At 48.1% G+C, this 23,810-nt stretch overlaps 1 protein-coding gene across 7 annotated transcripts in view; it reads right to left on the bottom strand.

Annotated features, from left to right (window-relative positions):
* KLHDC4 (kelch domain containing 4) overlaps window positions 1-9,525 on the bottom strand; it is a 37,283-nt gene extending 27,758 nt beyond the window's left edge. For 3 of the 7 annotated variants that reach the window (XM_074582740.1, XM_074582742.1, XM_074582741.1), the window contains exons 1-5: window positions 9,291-9,525; window positions 7,811-7,902; window positions 6,716-6,794; window positions 5,656-5,754; window positions 2,454-2,590 (exon numbers count right to left, since the gene is read on the bottom strand). In XM_074582740.1, coding sequence (XP_074438841.1) covers window positions 2,454-2,590; window positions 5,656-5,754; window positions 6,716-6,794; window positions 7,811-7,902; window positions 9,291-9,389 — 506 coding nt within the window. In that variant the 5' untranslated portion in view covers window positions 9,390-9,525. Of the gene's footprint in view, window positions 1-2,453; window positions 2,591-4,702; window positions 4,843-5,655; window positions 5,755-6,715; window positions 6,795-7,810; window positions 7,903-9,290 lie in introns of those variants that run through there. The other 4 variants (XM_074582746.1, XM_074582743.1, XM_074582747.1 and 1 more) reach the window with 4 other exon arrangements.
* Window positions 9,526-23,810: the final 14,285 nt, after the last annotated feature.

The following is a 23,810-nucleotide window of genomic DNA, read 5'->3' as shown; positions in this document are numbered from 1 at the left end:
TGCTCCCTAGGTGGAACTAGGAACGCACCTCGCCAGTCTGGCTCCCTCCTCACTAACTGCAACAACCTGTCACAACAAAATCTCTTGCCATGGTTTTAGGGGCTGGGACTGCTGGGGGCATCCTGCAACTGGCAGCACATACAAACCTCACGCCCAGCTCCAGGGAGGGAACAGGTGCTTTTGCAGCGTAAGTTACACTCAGCATCCCTGGGGCTGCTCTCCCCCGTAGGATAAGATGCAGGACGAGTAGAGCCTCATAACGCCCTCACTTCCTCTTCCCAGGCAGGTCAGGTACTGCAGCATTTGTTTGGGGAGCGGAAAACCCTAAATCAGCTCTACAGCAACGCATCTGCAAACCCACGAGAGAACAATTTGCGCCATCAGTGGTGGAGCTAACGAAGCCTCATCTGGATTCTCCGATGGCTCACAAAAAATAATCTCCCGCCCTCGCTCTCCCTGCAGCTGGGTATTAACACTGCTCTCTGGTGAGGAATTTTTTCAACCAAGAGTTGGTTGAAATGTCAACCCCTTCTCTCAGCAGGGACTCTATGGCGAGCATCACTTCCTCCCCACCGCCTGCTTACACGAAACCGGCAGGGACCTAATGCATTTGAGTTCATCCCCTTTACATTTGAGCTGAGATTGAGCAAGGGAATCAGAAGTTATTTTGGGGGAGCTGGGAGGGGTGCAGTCACAGTCATTACGTCAGCTTCTGCCTAACAACAATAGGCAGATCAGCCTGCACAGTGACAGGTCTTTTTAATCCTTACACCTCTTAAAGAGCCCTCCATCATTTCAGAAGGTTTCTCTCACCCCCCACTTCTCAAACACAAGCAGGGCTCACTAGAGTAAAACCTGGCTTCTGTAACATGACAAATTACAGCCGTTATTAGATTAACACTGCCAGGTCTGGAGCCAAGAACCACACTGACGGACAGGAACCAGCCGCTTATGAATCGAATGGTTTTCTCTCAGCCTCCCAGAGCAACTCAAGAGGATGAACCCTGGATTCTCATGGAGCAGTCAGCTGCCAGGATCCTGTGCTGTGAAGCATCCTTCTAACCCAGCCTGTTTTGGAGTCCTTGGGATTTTTGCTCTCTTTCAGATTTTTGCACTTTGGCTCTCTATGTCCCCCTACACCTTCCACACCAGAGTCCCTTCAGTGCTACATTAACATTAGTAAAACTAAACCCCCAGATTTCCCCCTTGCCTGGCGATACCAATGCCCCCATTTTGCAGGGAGGGGGAAAAAAGGCAGAGAGGCGCGATGACTCACTGTGTGGCCTCAGGCATGTGCTAAGGCAGAGCCAGGGTATCCATCTCCGCACAGCTCAGTCCTAAACCACCCTCTCAATTACTGTCCAAGAACAGACAGACACAGACAACAGGCACTCGCACTCTGTAAGCGGGGTGAAAAGTGATCAACCCGCGCAGATTTAGGGCTTCCCACCTGAAGGAAGGACATGGAGCTCATAACCAGGAGCTCAACACGTCAAACAGCAGATGTGTTAGTGTTCAAAAGCTGCTGCTTTCCCAGGTGCCACCTCAAGGGTCAGCTGCCTGGGAGTTTCATCCCACCCAAAGCTGTGCTCTGACTACTCCCACAGTCACGACAATCTCACAGTCCAAGAGAAAGTCCATGTATAAGTCAGAACCACAGCCACATGTCCTTCCTCTCAGTCCGCTGGGTGACCCACCAGACCTCTTCTGCTCTCACGCAAATATAAACATGAGCAGCAAAACTAAGAAGCCAAAGGTTAAGGAAACATTAGCAGAGGGCTTGAGGTCAGATCCACAGAAGATATTTAGACACCTTAATTCGCGTCAAAAACTACCCAGGCTTTTGGCACCTATTTCAGACAGGTCTGAATTGTTGGCTTGTTTATCACAAGGAATCTTAAGGCAGCAAATGCCAGTCAGCTCTTCTAGGTACAAGCTGTCTTCTCAAACAATGGTAAAACTGGGAGATCCTTGTACTGGTCTTGTAACAGTCCAGCCAGGAGCAGCCCAGGTAGATGGGCCAACAAGTACTGTTTTGAAGGTGGACTTCTACACCTGTCATGGTTGGGATGACAGAGTGCTGTTCATGATACTCTTTCCTAAAGTAACACCCAAGGACACCTACGCTCCAAAAATCACGTATTAAATAGAATAGCTTTGGCCTCAGTAGACTTAGAACACATCTCTCATTTACCCTTCTTCCTGGAGGCTGTCCTCTCCACCGTTCCTAGAATGGGCACCTCTGTACTCAAGGGAGAAATGAGCAGACCAATGGGAAATCACAGCACTATACCAGGAATCAAACTCAGATCATGCTGGCACAGGTCCTCACAAGGTCAATATCACTGACGTCAGAACATCAGAGAATACCAGGTCGGAAGGGACCTCAAGGATCATCTGGTCCAACCTTTCTTGGCAAAAGCATGGTCTAGACAAGATGGCCCAACACTTACTTGATCTGCTCCCAGGTCTTGGTAGCCAAATGCAGGACCCAGAGATCCTTGTAATGATAGAACTGCTCCCCGTTGGGAGATGCAAACTCTCCGCCAAATACCCACAGCTGCCCGCCGGCTGTGGGCACCACTGCTGCCTGCCAGGAGAAGGAAGAGCTGGATCAGACAAAGGCTCAGAAACCAGAGACAGGAGAAATTTATCAGTCAAGCGTGCAGCTGTCTCCGAATACCAGAGAACAGACAAGTGGCAGTGGCCGCTGCTGCCTTGCTTGACAACAGCAACTCTCTGGGGAATGAAGGAATGGGAATTTTAAATGCAAGTTACTCATTGTTTAGCACACCTTCCCTATAGCAAACGAAGGTTGGCCAAGGAGCTGGGCTCTTCCCACCTCCTAGCACCTTGAGTTCCAGTTCTACAAATTCAAAGTTGCCTGGGAAGCATCTTAGGATTTAGTTTAACAACAATTGCTCAAATCTTTGTTCACCAGAACGACACCTCTCCACAGCTAAGGCTCAGCAATGTCTCACCCATCCTTTAGTCACGTAAATAGCATCCTGCAGAAGAGATAATGGGGCTGATGAACTCTGACCTATGGAAAGAACAGGAGCACTTCCCGCCTCCGAGACACAGCTAACATCCCAGCACCGGGCAGGCAGAGTAATGCAGGGAAAAGGCTTTTGGAAAAGGCCATTAACAGGGTACAACTGCCCTTTGCAGGTTTCATAGATTATAAAACAACAAACAGTACAGAAGCCAAGCTGCAGCACAAGTCCAAACCTGATGCTTCCCAAGACCTGAAAAGCATTACTGCTCCCTCTGAAGGAAAAAAAAATTAAAGGAAAAAAACAACAAAAAAAAAAACAACAAAAAAAAAGCCCAAACACAGAAGGAAACACACAGTATTTGGACAAGAGCAGAGAGCAGACTGTTACTGCTTTGATTAGGGCAAGTAGCAGACAGCAGAGTATGAATTGAATGGGTTTTGCTTTGGTTTTTTTTTGTTTTTTTTTTTTTTTTTTTTTTGTTTTTTTTTTTTTTGTTGCACAGAGTAGCACCAAAACACTGTTGCGATGCAAGCTAACAGTTAAAAGCTGGGAGGCAGGGAGAGAAGAGCTAAGACTCTATTTCATTAAAATTATCCGTTTAAGGACTAAGGAAGAAGAAAGGAATCCCAAAAAGGAAACTATGTGACTGTACAAATTCTTCCTTGACCAGGACCTCATGGGTTGTTTGCACTATAAACAAATTCTTCCACAGAGTTTTTTCCAGGGTACCTATCACAGATAATAGCGGTGTAATAGTCTTCAGAAGGGCTTCATCACCTGCCTATCTTTCCCAGCAAACAGCAAAGATTTTTAGCATCAGACACATCACCATGCTCTGACACAAACCAGCCTATACATGCAATGATTAAACACATGAGAAAGTATGGGGTGTGTTTGCAAGCAGGATGTGTGGAAACATGAAGTTACCTAAACAAAGGGGATACACGCCTGATTTTCATGGGGATCTAGTGCCTAAAAGCTTAAGGGGAAGGTACATACAATAGCCTCCTCATATTTGTGTGTGACCTTTTGAAGAGCTGGTTCGAAATTCATTACATCGCCAAGCTTTAACTGACAACACCCATCCATAGCTATTCTCACCTCAGCTCTGTTGAGCTGATGTAGTGAAACCAGCGTAACTCAAACAGAGGATCCTGTGTCAGAGACCAGAGATGACAAATAAGACTGAAAACATGCACACACAAACCCACGGATGTGCTTCTGTTTACCTTTGAGCTAATGCAGAACACACATTAAAAACAAAGTCACAAGGAAGACAACAAACCAGTCAACTAATGAGGCTGAACTGTCTCCTGTGTGGCTATAATTATCAGACAAAAAAAACCTTATTGTTGAAGCAAGACTCCTCAGATAGGTTTCTCATTTTATTTCTGCTGTAACCCAGCTGCAGCTCCCTGATGCACAGCCTGCCTGCTCGGTTCAGATTCAGCTGCTAGACAGCCACCTGCCGGCTACCAACACCCTAACAAGCACCCCTCAGCTCCACACCCACAAAGCAACCTCCTCTTCATCTAGGGAAACGAGAGTTTGAAATCAAGTTCTATTTTTAAGCACCACAAGGCAGCCTAAAAATCAAGTCAGAACCTTTCAATTCAAGAAAGGACACATGACTCGGCGCAAGACCGGCATTTAGGCATAGCATAACAAAGGTATATGAACCTCACCAGGATACTGGATCTTACCAGGAAGGTCTAATGAGCTTTGGCCGTGGGAAGGAAAATAACATTCACATCCTGTATGGCAGCTTTTGAAATGTACCAGTCACCCAGCCACTTGCTGCAACAGGTAAAATAATCTACCAAACAGCTTGAAGGCCAAAGACCTGCAAAAAATACAAGTCTTTGATCCAGTTTCTAATTTGCAGGTGTTCACATAAAGTAAACAAACTCAAATCCTTCATCATCACAACCAGACAGTGACCTTAATGGCACAAGCACCAGAAAGGTGAATTCTAGGGGATTATAATGATATCCCAGTGAAAACGTATACAACTTTGTCTACTGTCTTTGCAGACAAAAGAAAAACAGCCCATTTGCCAAGGAAAAAAAATAAAATCACAACCCAAGTGCAGGACACACAGAGTCGGTGCTAGCAGTCCATCGTGTTGTACAGTTGGAACACTTGACAAAGCCCAACTGCTACATCCTATCAGGGATAACGGGTCTTTCACATTGCTGGAGTTGCAGTATCTGTAATGCCCATAGATATAAGCCTGTGGGCATTAAGAAAATAATCATGCACAGCAACTCTACCATTCATAGCTCTTTAGTCACATTCAAAGTTATACCCTGACCAGCATTTTGAAAATTCAGTGCCATGCAGCAAAGAGAGTTCATCTTCAAGAGAAGAGTCTCATGAGTCCTGCTTGAGTCCTGCCAACCCAACAGATAGAACCCCAAATCTTCACTCCACACTTAGGGTTTCCAGAGCCCACCCAGTGATCAGGGAGCACAAGCACCTTGGACAGGCTTGTACAGGCCCCCTCAGCAGAAGAGGTGAAGTGACACCATTGGCAGCCTATTACAAAGGGAATGCAGAGAAGCCAGAAACCCTCAGGGGGGAAAGAAAACCCACATCCATCTTGAGTGCAGCGTTAGAAGAATTCCAACTGCTGCTCTGGCACCCAGTACTTCACCTGGTGAGCACATCGCCTTGGTGGTGGGTTGGGGATCTCTACTTTAGACCAGCTGTTCTTCCTGATGTTGTAAACATACAGTTCGTTATACAGGTACGTCTGTTAGAGAGGAAGAGAAAATACACATCACCACAGCTCTTCATCGGACAGGGTCAGTCTGTCCAAGCACAGGCGTTACCGAGGGTTATCTCTGAGTCTGGGGGGAAGGAGCATAGCACCAGCTTTGCAAAGCAACAGTTCACCTGCCTCATTGGGCAGGGAAGGACAACAACCTCCCCCACTAGACTAGGAGCCAGCAACTTTTTCGGAGCGGACCACTGGACTGGACTGTTCTTTCCCAAACCCTTGGTTAAGCCTGTGATAGCTCAAGATATGAGGACTTCAGTTGAAGATGTGCAGATTAAAGTTGCCCAAACTGCTGCTCAACTACAGAGACAGGAATAGCTTCAAGTTGTGGAGCAAGCAGAATTAGTTCAGCACATCACACTGCGTGATCCTAAGGCGGCCAAACATCATTGGCAGGCTTGAGACTTCAAGCTCCGCGCAGTATGTGCAACTTCTTAGGGTCTATAAAGACCAGTTTGCCTTCAGGAGCACAACAAACACTTGCAACTTGCAGAAATTCAGTAACAAGAGTGCCCACTTGCAAATATTTGTTACTGTACGCTTTTCCAAGGCAGGCAATGCCTTGCCAGTAGCCAAGCTGCAGAAGTATCTTGTTTTGAAAGGTAGAAGATAAGAGATTCTTTAATAGTTATCAAAAATGAGGGGCAGATATGGCTACAATTAAGTCTGGAGAGATTATGAAGCTCTGAAATATTGATGCTGAGACAATCACTCTGACTCCTTAATGGGTTCTAGCATGTCTCCTTCCTGTCAACTGTTCAGGCATGAGACAGTATCGCGGCAGAATTAAAAGGCTATTTTGCTCTCATTCAGGGACAAATACATATTTTATGACTGCTGCCTTGAATTTCACTTCAAATGAGACTCATGCAAATTACAGTAAAAGGCAGGGAGAGGGTAGAATAAAGAAGAAAAAAATGGAAGTATACATTACTTTTTGGCCATTGAAATATTCACCTCCAAAAAGGATCAATTCGTCTTTCTCAGGGTGAGCAGAAAGGGAGCCGTTCAGCCTGCAAAAGAAAGAGGGATGGCCAAAACAGTAGATGTGTAAGAGCCTTGTAAAACTCAGGAGCTTGCAGCCTTTAACTCAGCTAGCACTAGCACCTCTGCCCTCTAGCCACAAAGGTCTCTCCATCATCTGCCAAATTACTAGCCTGTGATATTCTCCCCAGGGCTAAAAACTTCTCAAAGAAATTAACTTCTTAAAAACTTCCAGCAAGATTAATTTGACACTGTCTGAAATCTTCTCCTATTTTAGGAGCACACGTTACACCGTCATTTAACATGCCTTTTGACGTGAGCTCTTGAATTTTAATGCTGGTGTGTCAAGAACAAAAATTAGTTTTATGAGGGCACATAACTATGGGTAGAACTGGACTGTCTCATTTCAACTTATCTGCATCATTATTCTGCAGTCACCACTGGTCATTGCTCATCTGCATACCGCCACAGAGTTTTGCACCATGCGGAGACAGATCCCTACCACTCCCGAGGAGGAACTAACTGACCACTGAAACACCCCGTGAGATTAACAGTAGTGTGCTGACCTGTCCCACTACACAGAGAGGAAAACAGGCTTCATAGAGAAAGGCATTTATTCAACAAGCCACAGGAAACAGAAATATAGAACCAAGAAGTATGTGGACCCCAAGCTACACTTGATAAAGAGTCTTGTATCTCATGACACATCCTTTTGCCTCTTAAGTCCTTTCAGCTTTCTAGTCCAAATCCAAAACTTCCTCTTAACTTCTATTTTTCCTCGAAGTCCTGTAATCTAACCACACTTTGCTTCCTTTGTGCTGATGGGATGATTAAAAAGCAGGTTTTATGGCCAAAAAAAAAAGCAAGCTTCTGGTCGCTTTTTTAACCAAGATTCAGTATACCAGATATTTTATAACTCCAGATATCAGCTATGCCAGATATTATGCCTTCCACTCTCAGGAAATAACTTTACATAAATAAATTTAATTAAAAGCACCATCAACCGCTATATAAGTGATAGCCAAAGCCTCAGACAATCTCTTACCTGGGCGAGGGGGGTGGGCAGGATGACTCAATTACTTGGGTCTTTTTAGCATCTAAACTCTGGAATTCTGCTATCAGGGCTTCAAGATCCTCCTGAAAATAGAAAGCCAGACATGAGTTCCTTGACATGCACGGAGCCACATGCACACCACATGAAACCAGCACTCACCCTCACGATTTCCCTTTTTTAAAAAAAAAAATTGTCTGCTAAGGTTCCCTTCATTCAACTACAAGAAATGGATGCTTAGTACTTCCACCTATGCTTTAAGGACTGGTCTCCCCTAAACCACAATTTGCTTAGAAGATTCCTAAAAGGATGGTATGCAAAGTGCATTTAGTGCACACCTGCTATTCCTGCAGCAGAAATACTGCACAAATTAGCAAGTAAATGCAAATCATTCAAGCCCTAACAAAGTGATGAACAATTATATGCTACAATCCAGCTAGTCCTCTTCTTTGCAATGGAAAAATGCCTAAATGGAACTGGAAACTCTTTTCTATTCCCAGCTCATACTGTAGCTAGAGAGAAACCTGCAAGTATTTTTATTCCTTTTAAACTTCTGTCAATTAAAAGTAAAATCTGTCTTCAAACTGCAGATAAGCCAAGTTTTAAAGGCAGAAGCAGGACTGCAGCTAAAAGGAGTTTCTGATCCAGATCCACAGTCTCTCCTACAACGCCCATTGCTCACCGCCTCCCTTCAGTTAACCTTTCTGAAGGTGTGGTCAAAGCAGAGATTTCCAAAATCGGGATTTTGTCTCTGCAGCATGGCATCAGCTCTCTCTGCAGACAGAACACATGTATGCTGGCACCTTCCACATTCTTACCAGCATTATGCTGGTAAAACCACATTTTGACCAGGGAAAGGTAGCTGTTTTGAGGCCTAAATACAAGCACCCACTGTAGGGGTGAGAGAAACAAACGTTTTCATGTGCTTTGAAGATGAGAAGAAAAGGATGAGGGAGATGGAAGGCAAGAAGGACCCTTAAACTTAATTTTCTTGTTCTCTAGTCACAGACTGCTCCGGCTTGTCAGTGATATGGCGAAAATCTTCCTGGTAACCTGGTAGGTTTGTCCCCTCTTCCCCTCCAGTGCCCTGGCACGCAGGCGCTGATGGCTCCGCTGCCCTTCACCACACGCTGACCCGCAGGCGTGAGCACCAGCACCGCTTTTTCACCGGGCCTGCCCTAACACCAACCCGGAAAGTTTCACGAGATGTGCCCTGACCTCAAAACCCCTCCGCCTGCACACCAGCCGCTTGCGTTTGGACACGCTCCTTTACTTCCAACCTGAAATACCCCTGTCCCCAACCCACCCCTCCGACCCCCCGTGCCTCCACCTCCACCGCCGGCTTCCCCTTCAGGCCCCGTTTCACAGAACGCCCCGAGACCCACACACAGCCCAAGGGAGCGCCGCAAGGCCCCAGGGGAGGCCCAAGCCCCGCAGGCCGGGGTTACCGGAGCCCCCCGCTCCCACCCCTCACCTCCTCCTTCTTGGCTCTGCGGGACACCTTCTTCTCCATCTTCGCCGCTGTCTTCTCAGCCCCCTTCCCCTTCTTCTCCCGCTTCCCTTTCTTCCCCATGGCTGAAAGGCCGGGCTAGGCCGCGCGGGGAGCACCGCGCTCGCCGCACAGCTCTGGCCGCCCCGGGCACACCGCGGGGCGGGCAGCAGAGCCCGCTCCGGACCGGCGCTTCCAGGCCTCGGCCCGCCTCCTGCCCGAGCGGCGCGGCCGCGGGGGCCCTCCACAGGCCCGGCGGACTCGGTGCGGCCGGCATCAGCCCGCCGACCGCCCTCCCGCGGCTATCAGCTCCGGGCCGGGGGAGAGCTGCGAGCAGGGCCTGCCCCGGCCCGGCCCTGCGAGCCCTTCCAGGCCGGGGAGAAGCCTTAACGCGGCTCCACGTAACCCCTGCCACCCGCTCTCAGTGTCCGGACCCCCTTTGGCTAACGTTCCCATTTATTCCTGCCCTGAGGAGACCGTTGAACCCACAAAATGGCCCCCTCCCCTCACACAAAATGGCCCCTCCCAGGCAAGCGAAGGGCCTAAGGGGTGCCCGAAGGCATTAGCCAGGCCGGGGGGGAGGTGGCTCTGCGTGGAAATAAGGATGAGTGGCTGGTTGAAAACTTTGGGAATTGGGGGGTTGCACAAGTGTTTTCAAACACAAAGTTTTGGAAATGGGGTTTATCCAGGCCAGTCTCAGAGACCTGAGGCGTCGGGGAGCTGAAGGAGATGGCAGGCAGTGCAAGGCAGCTGCTCTTTTCCCTCAATGGTGGGGAAGGAATAACAACGATTTGGCTTTTTATGTGGTGTTTCACACAGATGCTGAGCTCAGGTAGAATTTCTGGGAAAATGCCAATTTTGAACACATAACCAGCACGTACACTGTAAATATCAGTTCAAATACATCTCTGGGCTGTGAGTTCCCTTTTCATCCCCCTGCGCTTCAAAATCGCCGCTGTGATTGTTTCTCACTCCCAGGGAAGGAGTACAATCATCATATTTTTCACTGAATTCCCACAAAAACCTGCGTTGCCTAGAAGCAGGGTGGTTTTCATCACTGTCCAAACCACCGCCTAATCCCAAACCAGCGAGGATATCCAACAAAGGTACAGCTCAATGCCCACCCAATTAACCCAAACATCCAGTACGAGCTGTGGAAATTGCAGGACGGATCCTATCCTTTGAACATCTGCCTACACTTGAACCTCAGGTCTTAGAAACACAGCCCCAAAGCACAAAGGGAAGAGCTGGGAAAATATTTTGAGGTTGCAGACAATGTACATCCTGACCAGTGTTTTGTTCGTCTGCTCGTTCCAAAAACATTGCGGTTACAACTAAAGCTGCAGCGTGTCAATGTTTATGCACAGGAAGCGAACAGAAAGCTACGGAGAGACCAGGTCAAGTGAGTGGGGCAATTTCTCAGCCAGCATAAGATGCAGGAGCTCTGCCGAGTTCCCTGGCGCTACACACAAGCTAGGAAGTCTCCCTGCTGCTTCTTGGTCATTAACCTCAAAAAGACACCAGCGTGTGAAAACACATCCCCTTCTGATGTCCACAGGAGTTTGGTCACCAATTCCTCTGGGTGCAGATCGTCTTCTAACTCTTTTTAGGGGGACTTTGAAATGAAGAAGGCTGCATCTTTGTGAAACTCTTGAAGTCTTCACCAGGCATCGGTTTACTGTGGGAGCAAGGAGTCTTTCACCTCCTGCACGCCCTGTTCCACCTGCCCCCATTTGTATTGGCCTTTTCGGTGATGCGTCTTTCGTGGTTATTTCCATATCCGGGTGAGCAGAGATCCTCAGCTCTGTGAGCTCAAATTGCAGTCTCAAAACTTTATTTTCCATATTTCTGAGTGTAGTTTCAGATGTTCGGGGTCATTTGGAGCTAGCCACCACATGGGGAACTGCGTGGGGTAGAACATTCTTGGTGTGAGTTCTTTGATCTCTTGAACTATATAGTCTGGTTTCTCATGGTCTATGTGAAAAAAGAGGATGAAAGGACAAAGAAAACTTTGCACTGCACTTTGAGAATACAAAGCACAATATAAGCATGAAACAGGGCATGAAATTCTCAGGGATAAATATACCCCTGCTCCACCACGGTGTAGAAATCCTGCTGTAGCAATGATGGTAACTGTTAAGAGATGCATCTTCCTTGAAGGGATCTGATGGACACCTTGACTGTATAGAGGAGACTAAAGATTGTGCCACGAGAGCACCAATGCCCCAAAACATGAATTTAAGACTCCAAAACTGTCTAAGGTGAGCTCTGTTCACAGGCTTCCTATCACCCTGAAGGGTAAAGGCCACTCCACATTCCCACACGGCGTGCACGGATGTACTCCTACACGTTCACACAAACATCTTCACCCAGCTGGCAGACAGATGTGCGCTCCCAAAGAGGGCCGAGTTCAGGCGCGCACACACACGCTCCCACGCACAGATGTCCTCACACTCTCATTTCTGTTAAGTCTCAGGTTTTGTTTCCGCTTTGTTTTGAGAAACACAGCACAAGCTCGACTTTGCCTGTGTTTGCACATTTCGTTCTACTGCGCTGAAGTCGTCCTATACTGTTATATCTGGCAGCCTGTCTCCAGTTCTGACCTATACAAAGAGCACGTGGTTTTGCTCTGTTATTTTTTTATAGTCTGGAATATGCTCGTTCAACAGGATGGTAAATCCAGCTGTATCAGCAAAGTAAAGAATAACAGGCATGAAAGCTTCAGAAAAGACTCAAAAGCTTTTTCCCACAAGTCTTCTTTGTGCTCTAACACTTGATTTATTTTTCCCTTGTTAGTGCTTTCTGAAGCCAGTAGCAAGGAAGGAATTAATGACACAGATTAAGCGGCAGGACATGCTGACAGCACAGTAACTAAATCAACGAAAAATGGATTGCAATTGTAGGATGAGCTGGTGTGTTAGAGTATACTGCCACTGGCTTTATAGAAAGATGAGAATGAAGATAAACCCTGTAAACAGAGTTATCTGTGGGGCTGCTGAGTGGGGACCACTTCAACCACGCTGGGATGCACCGCACTGGGATTTTGGCGTAGGCCTGCAGAGCGAAAGGAGAGTGCTGCGAGGGAACACAAAATAACACCAGCTTAACACCCGGGAACACCAGTGTGTTGGAGAAGATTTTGGAAGTTTGTTGGGAGGAGGGACAGTGGGATTCAGCAGGCTGAGGGCTCCGAGTACCACACGTGCCCTGGGACACGTCAGGATGCCCAGGAAAAATTACTTCCTTTGTATGCTCTGTGGTGTATAACTCATGTAGGAGAGCTTCATCACGTAACAAGTCAAAAAACAGATCCCTCGGTGTCCTTCAGGTTCAGACTGCAATTTTCCTCCTCTGCACATGTAAAATCAGGAGGAGAAAATCACAAAAACCACCAAAAAATGCCGCCTTGAGCTCTGGTGACAGTGTTTCAAAGTCACTTACCTCCAAAGGCAAATACAGCTGAGGGTCAAGGAAGGGCATATGCATAGCCAAAGCTCATTTTGGAAAAAGTCCCTCGTATCAGAAAGTCTGGGGCTTTGTCCTGGCTGTGCTCACAGTCCAGCAGAGGCCCCTCGGCCCCTGCGGATGCTTGTAGCACCTGAAATGGGATTCAGACCAGGCAGGCGGCTGCTGCAAGTCAGCAGCAGTACTGTCCTCCATTCAGGCTCATTTATAACTGAAGCTGATAATATCTCATGGACATTCAATTGGCTTCCTGAATTTTCTGTTTTGAAATTGGTGCTTTAATATCTTGAAAACAGAGGAAGCAGAGGAAGGCAGAGGCTTCCCTGGAGGGAAGTACAAAGTGTGGCTTTATTCAGATACAGATCCCAAGGGACATCAATCTAAATCTATCAGCAAATTGCCACACTTGAAGCCACAAATCCTCGGTGTATCTGTGAAAGCCCTTACTTTTGCCATTCCAGTGGGACTTTGTTGGGTTTTCTGTGTTTTTGAAAAGAAAACTGCAGAGAAAGAATTAAAAAAGCAAGACAGAGCAGGAGAGTGGCTTAGAAAGTCCCGCTTCTGATCATTAATAATGGTGCAGCAATCTTACATATTCTAGATAAGGATGTTACAGCACTCTGGTGTTATAGCACTAATCAGTAGTAGTAATAATGAAGATGGCAGCTCCAGTTAACATATAGAAAACACCTGCAGGTGAAAAAAACCACAGACATGGTAAAATAAATCCTCACCTGAATCCACCACTGACCTACAGCAAATAAGTAAGAATGTCTCCACCACTGACCCAGAGCAAATGAGCATGCCTCTCCCCTCTCTGAGCTCAGGCTTTAAAGGCATCTAAGCACTAAAGTGAGCAGCTAATGCCTAAAATAGTTAGTTTGGTTTTGACATCAAAGTGAGCATATTTCTGCACGTGTGAGGCTTGCCCAGCCTGGCTGTTGCTTGCTTTGTTTTTAATGAATTTACTCACAGTCAAAGTGCCCGGACAAGAACCGTAGCAGATACACAGTAGGAAGCATTAATATATATTTCCTGCTGTAATGTCTCATTCTTCAGCATCACGCCAGGCTCACTCGTGGGAGATCACTCTAGGTCTGAAAACAAGGTCATTTTGCACAAGCACCGCTTCTAGCCTTGAAGGTGGAACAGAGGAGCCTTCTCAGGGTAGTAAAATGTCCGGCTCAGTGATAAGGCTGATCAGCATTGTAAGGGTGGCTGTGTATTGGGAAAATGATATACTTTCTGATTTGTGTAAAACAGCTGAAACTGCCGACAAGGGTGAGGAGTGACTCCTGATTGCCTTGTACTGCCAAGGGATCCTGTTGACGGGGCACGCACCTTCTCTTCCAGCGAGCAGGGCAAGACTGAGAAATTATTTCAGCTGTTCACTCTGAACAGCTGCCATGTGAGAAAGGTCTGCTCCCACCGCTTACTGAACATGTCTTTCTAATTTACCACCAAGCTGATAAGCACCAGAACCCAGAAATTCTTTTCAAAGACAGGTTCTGCTAACTTATTACAATGACATGTGCACGCACAATATATGAGTAAGCACAGGAGGACAGGACTCTTGGAGGATTTAATGTTTTCATGCTATTCAAGTCAGCCTCTGCAAACTTCCTCGTAAAGCAGCCGAATTCTTCTGAAATTCTTCTGAACTGCCTTCTTTTGCTTGTCCTTTTTCAGACATCACAGATTGCTGCAGGGACTCATCTTTGCCTCCGTTATTTCATCAGAGCGGCTTTGATGGTGGTATTTCAAGCGTGTACGGTGTCCACGGTGTCACTGAGCCATGGCAGTATTTACCAGCCCAGCCTTGAAGCTGCTCCTGATTAAAATGCTGCAGCAGCTGCACAGAAAATCTCTGTCCAGCTATTGTCACGTCCTTCTCTCACATTGGCCCCCATCAATCTGTTCGAGTCAGTGTGCCAGTTCCCCGAACAGCGATGAGAAAGCAGAAATCTTAGACTGCCTTTATGTCTGTCCTGGATCTTCATTAATTAGGCTAGTGAACCATTAATTAGGCTACCTAATCTTCTTTAGAGATGCTTAATCTTCACAGCGTTCACAGTATCAGGGATGGAGTCTGGCTCATACCAGCTGACACTTTTTCCTTATCCGTCATCAGGCTTCTTTTGCTCTATTCCTATTTTATTTATGAGCGTGTTTAGATATTTTTCCACTCATTCATGTACCAAGGTGATGCAGAAGTCAATCTTTGCCAGTCATTGGCATCTTAAATGCCAGTGTCATTGCCCAGGTCCCTGGCTCACCTTGTCCTAGGGTCAGGGGTTTGTAGAGAGGTTGGGTCCAAGTGCACAATTAGGGACTCAGCCACATTCACAGCGCCCCAGGTATCTTTGAATCCACTTTGTTGTTTCTAAAGAGAAGTATAAATAATTGGGTGAATCAGATAGATAGAAAAGAAGTGAGTAAAAGGAAACACCAGAAAGCCTGGGATGAGAAGTGAGGTCTGACTAGGAAAGGTCACATTGCTCATAAGAGCAAAGCAGCCAAAAGCACCTTAAAATCCCCTGCCCTTCTGTACACCACCATTTTTCCCCCCCCAGTATTCAAATTCTAAGTCTGATGCAACCCAGACTGGAATGTAGTAAGACTTGTAATGGCTTTCCTGTCCCACCAGATGTCAGCTCCTCTGCAGAGAAGGGCCCTGAGCCGGCTCCCACCGCACCATGCTGCAAGAATTGCTGAGACGTTGCATCATCTGCGGAGGTGCAGAGCTCCTGCTGGTGGGAAGCAGACAACCAAGCCCAGGGCCAGGCTTCGGGATGCCAGGGGAAAAGCTGCACAATGTACTCAGGTGAACAGAGGTTGTTTAGGTGAAGAAATCCCCTGTATTTCAGTTTCGCCAGCTTTCACTGATTCAGGTGGTGCCTCCTGTTCTTAAATCCTCAGGAATTAGGTGACAGAGAAAGTGGTTCCAGCGGGAGCTCAGTATTAATCCGATGTTTTTGCTTGCCTAAGAACAAGTCCAAGCACATTTGTTTCACCCAGGGAGACTTATTCTGCCATGAGGTGCCTGAACAGCCCACGCTTGGTTATTGAGATGCACCATCTCCGGAGCTGGAGCGTGCAGCGGGGCTTCCAGGTGCTGCTTTCTCTTGGACGCAAAGGACTGGCCACTGCATACGGTTATCAGTCCTGTTCCCTCGGTGGGCAGATACAAGTTTACTTAAAAATAATCAGTGCTCTATTAACACCCAGCCAACACTCAGTTCCCATTACAAACACCTTCATCACAGGATCTCAGAATATTTTAGAGGAGAGGAGTGTATCACTTCAGTGGAGAAGGAGACACCAGCATCACGAGGCAAGTGATATCCCCGGTACTATGAAGGCAGGCTGTGGCAGAGCAGGGTTTAGTATCTCGCCTGGCTTTTGTTGCAATCACCAGGCTACATACAATGCTCGTATTCAAGTGCTCTCAAGCACCAGTTTTCCTCCGTCTTTTGTAAGGGAGCACATCAACCTGGTGGCTCGCTCTCAAGGAGGGAGACCGTGTAGTGATCTCGTGGCAGGCAGGGTGAGGAGGCCGGCTTATATGTTAGCAGAGAAAGATTTCATTTAGACATTAGAGAAAACTTACCGACTGCCAGGGGAGTGAGACATGAGAACAGACTGTCTGGGCTGGCTGTGAAATTTCCGAAGACGTGTTTAAGACCCTGTGAGGCCAATGTTGGCCAAAGATAGTTGGAGCGAGTCGACCTGCCTTGCAGCAAGAGTGGACAGGATTGTTTCTCACTGTTCTCCCATGCCAAACAATTTTTTACAGCTGAGGAGGTAAAGGACAGGGACCGACCCTTAGTGTTTGTTTTTTACCTACCTCAGCCCTGATAACAGTGACATTGATGAAGTTAATTCTGTTTTGTCTTCACAAAAAGCCACTGACCACATCCTGATGGGTGAGTAGGTTTTTCCACAACTGATTGGCGTTTGCTTTTCCTGGTAGTGCTGTGACAGCTATTGGGATCAGATTATCTACTTACTGCTGTACCTGCTGCTGTCACCTTGATTTGACAAGGCTTTACCAGCCTGAGCAATGCACTGTGGAGGGATTTGGTATGTTCTGCTCCAGTTCCGTCTGGTTTGGTTAGCCCCTCAGTAAAGATAACTCCATACATCCCTTATCGTGCTAAACATTTACCCTCAGGAAACGATGACCCTGGCAAGATTCCTTGTGGTTTTGCAAAAGAAAAGAAAATATTTGCTCAATCTCAATGGCTTAAAAAGGTACGCTTGGGTACATTAACAACTTTTGTGAGCAGAAATGTTCTCCTAAAGCATTAGCCTTCAGGAGAAGGAGCTGCTGTCTTTGTGTGGTTGCGCTTGTTGTGGTGGGTATGGGAAGCCGTGCGTGGAGCAGGAGACATGGCAGACGCATGCGCCATGGTTGCAATTGTATTGAGTTGCCTCTTTCTCACCCTTCCCTGTGAACCCACTGAAACTCCGCAAATGCTCTAGAGTTGGTTATCAATTTAGGGGCCATGAAAAAGTAGATAAAAGTTTCTTTTTTCCTTCCAGCAGAACACCATGTGTCATCTACAAAGCCCACCACCGTATCACTGTACTGTTCTCCTGCACTGACTGTTTGGATAGAGTCATACTCCAGCAATTAGTATCATTTAGTTTCTAAGAGACGATATCACATCCACTTCTGAACATGTTTCAGGGTGTTTTTATAGACATGATGTAATAGGTGATTGTCCCATATCTGTCTATCTATCACTGACTCGCTTTTTAAAGAAAAGGTTTAATTTTAACCTCAAGCTGCAGTCCTAGTGAAAATAATATGTGTTAACAGTTTTTCTGTCTCTGTAACGTGTACTTTTTCCTCTCAGAAATAACCATCTTAGTTTCCTGGCCTGTGATGTCATTTCTCTTTCTAGAAAAGAAAGAGTCACACAGCAAGGCAAAAACCAGATCTTGGCGATATGTCACAGCGGGCTTTTTTCTGTGCTGTTTGAACGGAAAGCATAGCTTTATTATTAAGATAACCACGTGAAAAACAATCTGACATGCCACACATGACCCATTCTGCTGATGAAGCAGATGGGAATTAGGTCCCATTTGAAAACCAATATTTGCTCTGATATCTGCTGCTTGCTTTGCAGCGCTGTCTGGCAAGGATCAGGAGTGTAAACTGGGTTTCTATGGTGGCTGTTGACACTCGGGCCAGCTTCACGCTTTCCCACAAGATAAACTGTCACATTACGGGACCAGAGAAGCAACCCAGCCGCACAAGGGAGGGAGCGGGATCGTGGCTGGGTCCCTGGGACTGGTGGGCTGCAGGATTGCCCCTTCTGGTGCTGTTGCTCTTGCCCAGGCTGTCCGCACACCAGGCAGTGGGAGTGGTGGGTTATACTCCATGCAAAGGGCCAGCTTGGAGCAGAGGGCTGGAGCACCTCTGCTGTGCGGACAGGCTGAGAGAGTTGGGGCTGTTCAGCCCGGAGAAGAGAACGCTCCGGGGGAGACCTTATAGCGGCCTTCTAGTACCTAAAGGGGGCTACAGGAAAGATGGGGAGGGACTCTTTATCATAGAATCATAGAATCGCGCAATCATAGATTATCTTCATGGTTGGAAAGGACCTTTGAGATCATCAAGTCCAACCATACACACACACACAAAAAACCCCCTACAATTTCTGTCACTGGAGCATGCCCTGAAGTGCCAAATCTATACGCTTCTTAAACACCTCTAGGGATGGTGACGCAACCACCTCCCTGGACAGGCCGTTCCAGTGCCTGACCACTCTTTCAGTAAAGTAATTCTTCCTAATATCTAATCTAAACCTCCCCTGCCGCAGCTTCAGACCATTTCCTCTGGTCCTGTCATTACTCACCCGGGAGAAGAGGCCAACCCCCACCTCTCTACACCCTCCGTTCAGGTAGTCGTAGAGAGCAATGAGGTCTCCCCTCAGCCTCCTCTTGTCCAAGCTAAACATGCCCAGCTCCCTCAGCCTCTCCTCATATGACTTGGTCTCCAGACCCCTCACCAGCCTGGTAGCTCTGCTCTGGACACGCTCCAGCACCTCAATGTCCCTCTTGTACAGAGGGGCCCAGAACTGAACACAGCACTCGAGGTGAGGCCTCACCAGTGCCCAGTACAGAGGCACCATCACTTCCCTGCTCCTGCTGGCCACGCTATTCCTGATACAAGCCAGAATGCTGTTGGCCTTCTTGGCCACCTGGGCACAAGGAGGGAGGGTAATCAGGGAGGGTAATGACAGGACAAGGAGTAATGGTTTTAAACTGAAAGATTTAGATTAAATATTAGGAAGAAATTCTTTACTGTGAGAGTGGTGAGGCACTGGCCCAGGTTGCCCAGAGAAGTTGTAGATGCCCCATCCCTGGAGGTGTTCAAGGCCAGGCTGGATGGGGCTTTGAGCAGCCTGGTCTGGTGGGAGGTGTCCCTGCCCAGGGCAGGGGGATGGAACCAGATGATCTTTAAGGTCCCTTCCGACCCAAACCATTCTGCGATTCTATGATTCTGTAATACAATCGCCCTTTCCTGCTCTCCAGGTACAAAGTGACAGACCAGGACAGGCACCAGGAGGGAGAGCGGGACACTGGGGATGTATTTGTGCAATGCCAGCTGCAGAAGCTGCCCATTCCCTTCTGCTGCCTTCACGGACAGGCTCCTCCTGCTCACTTGTGGCACTGGGGGGTGCTGGTCCAGTAAAAGGGTACAGGTATTTCAAGACACCATGAAATAAAGATGCTGCGCAGCCCACACAGGGCAGTGAGTCCTTCTGTACCACACCGCTGGCGTGGGACATCCAGCAGAGAGGTCTGCCAGGAAGGTCATTTCTTCTGCACAGAGCTGTTAGCTCACGTGAGCCGTATTACAGCTTTTTATCAGTGGGAATCAGTACATATCGGACAAATAGGTAACAAAGCAAACGGGCGATGCTCTGAACTGCAGAGCAGCTACCAGGAGAGGCTGGCGGCTCTCCCCAGGCACAGACTTGCCTGGCGAAGGGCTCAATTGGAGGCAGGCATGGGCTGGTGCTGGTGTTCCTCATTCCTACCAAATCCCTCACCTTTATCCACTGCACCTGGAGGGCAGCGGGGTTTGAACAAGCCGGTGGTTATTTGTTGGGGAGAGGCAGCAAGCCAAGCACTGCCTGCGCCCGAGGCCACGAGGGGAACCTCACCAAACCCAGTCGGGGAAAATCCTTTAGCTCCGGGTGGTAACTCCATCGGTCTAAACGCATGAGGAATTTCACCCCCACAGTGCAGGGAGCTGGGATTGGTTGGCCTTTGAACAGCAGTATTCAGAGCCCTTCACTTCCCAAGGTGCTGCAACCCAAACCGAAAGGTTGTGGCCCAATTCCTCCTGCCATCCCTCCGGGGTTATTGGTACAGGGGAGGATTGCCAGCTCCTCCGCCTGCCCCGCCACCAAACCATGCAGCTGGCAGGGAAGCTCTTCCCGACGTGCCTTTTGCTCTTTGATCTAATGCAGGATCAAAATCCCTTTTTCATTCCAGGTCAATTTTCCTCTTTGTCTCCAATTCCCCATCTCTTCCCAAGCCCTGGTTCCATCACACCTGGCTGGAGTTAACCAGCCTTGAGATTAATCTTGTCCTTTTATCTCCATGCTATTTTCTCGGAGGTGGATGAGGAGTTTCCCCCATGTCTGTGGTTTCTTTCCAACACAAGCCCCAAGAGGGTTTGAACATGTGGCCGCTGCGGGTTGCTGGTTGCAGCTCCCCATCCCGGCAGGGTTTTGTGGGTGAGGATGCAGCAGGTCAACCCTCGCAGCACTCACATCAATGCTTGGAGCAAACCACCCTGAAACACCAACGCAGCACTCGCCCCACCGGGATTTGCAGCAGGACCAGGACTGGTGCTCTGGGAGAGCGTGGCACACAAAGCAAGGTGTGCAGCTCCACAGAAACGCTGGAATTCCTTTAATAAGGGCAAGGAAGATCAAACGAAAGCATCCTTCCCTGCCTAACCCCCTGCATGAACCAACAGAGCTGGCTTCAGCATCCAAAAGCGCTCAGGCTGAAGCCTTTTTCCTAGCGCTCAGGCGGAGAACAGGCCACAACAAGCAGGTGGTTAAATCACCGACAGTTGCTGTAAATTGTGTTTCTGCCGGGGATCTTGTTCTGCAGCAAAACGGCCCATTTCTGAGACGCTGTTACAGCTCTACGCTGAGCCCCCTCATGGCTGCTGGGTTGAGCGTAAGGCTCCTTTCCTGCAAAAAAGAGCCTCCTGCGAGGAAGGAAGCAGAGCCCCCAGTTTCAAATCACAGAAGCATAGAATGGGTTGGGTTGGAAGGGACTTTAAAGATCATCTCGTTCCAAGCCCCCTGCCACAGGCAGGGACGCCTTCCCCCAGACCAGGTTGCTCAGTTTCGGGGGAAGACTGAGCAGAGCTCTGTCTCTGTGGGCTCCTTCCCACCCTGAAATGGCTCGAAATGACTGCGAAATGGCTCGAAATGGCTGTGAAATGGCTCCTGCCGTTTTCTTCTGATGTAACAACCCTTGGTAGGGTCTTGCATCAGACACGGAAGGGGCTGCGAGCCCATGGCCAGAACTAGGCGGGTGTAAAAGTTGTTTTGCAGGCTTACTTTTCTGTGCTGAGGGCAGGGAAGAAATCCAGGTGGTATTTGACCCACACAGCAAGAAGAAAATCCCGTAGAGAATATTTTGCAACATTTTTGGCTTTATCTCGTTTGACTTGGGTGCAGGAGGTTCTCTCAAATTTGGCTTAATGAATAAAACGGACAAATGTGTTTGACCTTTGCTCAGCAGTGATAGCACCTGCTCAGAAACTCCACGGGGTTCTAGAAAAAAAGACAGACTATTTTTGCTTAAGTTTTCTATGTTTTAATTTAAAGTATTAATTTTAATTAAACATGGAAAATAATAATAATAATTAAAAAAAAGCTGGAGAGCTTTGAGGCTTTCTATCTAGGTAATGCCAGACTTCTGTTTTTTTCTAGAAAATATTAGTGGTATATGAAGAAAACAAATATGAACAAGTGACAAAAGGATTTTTCCATCCCCAAATGTTCCTTCTAAAGAAAAAAGGCGACCAGCAATAGTCATTCTTGGTTACTCAGAGGGTCTGATCGAGACTGGGATTATTATGGCTTTAAATGGCTTTCTTCTAGGACCTGCTATTTTTATTTTGAAGCAATTATTTTCTCTACCTGAGGAAGGCCGGTCCAATTAGCAGCTCCTCAGCCCAGACCTTTCCTTGGGGCTGCTTTCTCAGGTTCCTGCTCTCTCCCAGTGCCCAGGCTGGCTGCAGCCAGCGCCGATTTCTGCAGTAATTGCACAACCCAACGCGTCACGTGAGAGCTTAAACTCTTTACATTGTGGAAAGCCGGGGCCTCTTTGAAAAGACTGTTTCAAGCAGCTTTGTCAATCTGGGTATTTTATACTTTTTTTTTCCCCTAATGCAAACGCAACGTTGGCAAATGGCTAAATAACCATTTAGCAGGAGCAGCGCTGCGGACGGGCGGGCAGGCGGCAACGGCATCGTCAGGAGACTGCAGTTCCCAGCAGGGAGCTCAGCCTGGCACGAGCGTTCCCAGCCCTGCAAGTTCATCGGCACATCTGGAAAATCCTCTCAAGATCCCAACAACGAGCTGACTTCACGCGCGCAAGAAATAGTGAAACAGTGAAAAGGTTGCAATGCTCAGCGTGTCGGGCAGCTTGCGGTCACCGAAGTGTGTTCCCTTTGGGTCCCTGAGGCATACGGTGGCTCTTCCCTTGATCCAGCCAGCTCTCCCCAGCAGTGCCCACGTCCCAGCGACTTGCAGGCAGCTTCCACGGCTGCCAGTGCCTGGCAGCGGCGCAGGACAGGGGGGACTGCCAAGTCTGGGCATCCTTTTCAGTCCTTGGAGTAATGTCTGCAAACTGAGCTCCTCCTGGCACGTCTTTGGCTGACCAGATCTCCCCCGCGGCCCTACAACTGCCACCCCCCCCCCCCCCCCCAGCTGCTGTTGATACAACCCCAAAACATTCAGCTTGATTTTCTCAAGATGTGGAAAGATTATATGTACTCTTGTTTTTATTATCTACGTGCGATTGGTCCGCTGACTTTTGTTTAATGTAAGCCAGGGCCAGCAGCAACCTCATTTCAAGTCCTTGCAGGCCCAAATGTGTTTTGCATATCCTTTATCCTTGCAGGGCTTCAGTCCCTATCGACTGAGCAGGAGCTTCGCCGCCCGCACTTCTGGCAGAGGTAACGCGTTCCCTCCAGACAGTGGTTTGGGTTTTTTTTTTTCCTTTAACTAATCTGTAATCCTTGCAGCAACGCTGCTCTCAGGTAAAACATGCACCGGCACCTCCATGCGGCTCGTTACACCACAAAACCTCCCGAATACCTGAGATGCCCAGACCTGATTTATGAGCTCTGCAAAGCCAAAGGCTCGGAGGGATGAGCTCTCCCGCCCTTGCAGCACGCAGCGCTTACACAAGGCGAGGAGCTGCATGGGGAGAGGGGGGAGCCCGTGATTTTCCAGGGCAAGTTAGAGCAGAAATCGCCTCACGGACATCCAGAGCCAGGCTCCTGCAGACACCGACCAAAGCAGAAAACTGGTCCAAAGTGGAGAACACGCTCATGTTCCCACCGTGCAGTTATGCTTTTCGGGTTTGTACAGGCGTATTGCCACATCCTTAGAATTTGCTTATGGCACTTAGCGTGCACAGAGCTCTGTGCCTTTTATTTTTATTACTCATTTTTGTGATAATACTGTTGACTGCTCCGAAGGCTACGAGATTCATAACTTGATGCCGTTACAGACAGTACCTCATTTTCAGAAGTCTGGAGAGGTCTTTAATGATACCCTGCTCAAAGCTTGCTTTGGACTGTGCAAAGAGCCTGGCACAACGTGTAGACAGAAAACATGGTGTGGAGCACACATAAAGACCTTCTGCTGGTCTGCTCTGCCGTGGACAAATGCGTCCCTACCCACCGAAGCTGCTTTGCAACCTGTGCGTGTCCCTGCCGCTGCCGGCGATGTGGTCTAGCTCTGAAGGACACGGTGACAAGTGATG

This window comes from Larus michahellis, chromosome 4 (genome assembly GCF_964199755.1).
Source record: "Larus michahellis chromosome 4, bLarMic1.1, whole genome shotgun sequence".
Lineage (NCBI taxonomy): Eukaryota > Metazoa > Chordata > Aves > Charadriiformes > Laridae > Larus > Larus michahellis.
Note: the sequence above shows the minus strand (reverse complement) of the source record. Positions and strands in the feature narration are given on the sequence as shown.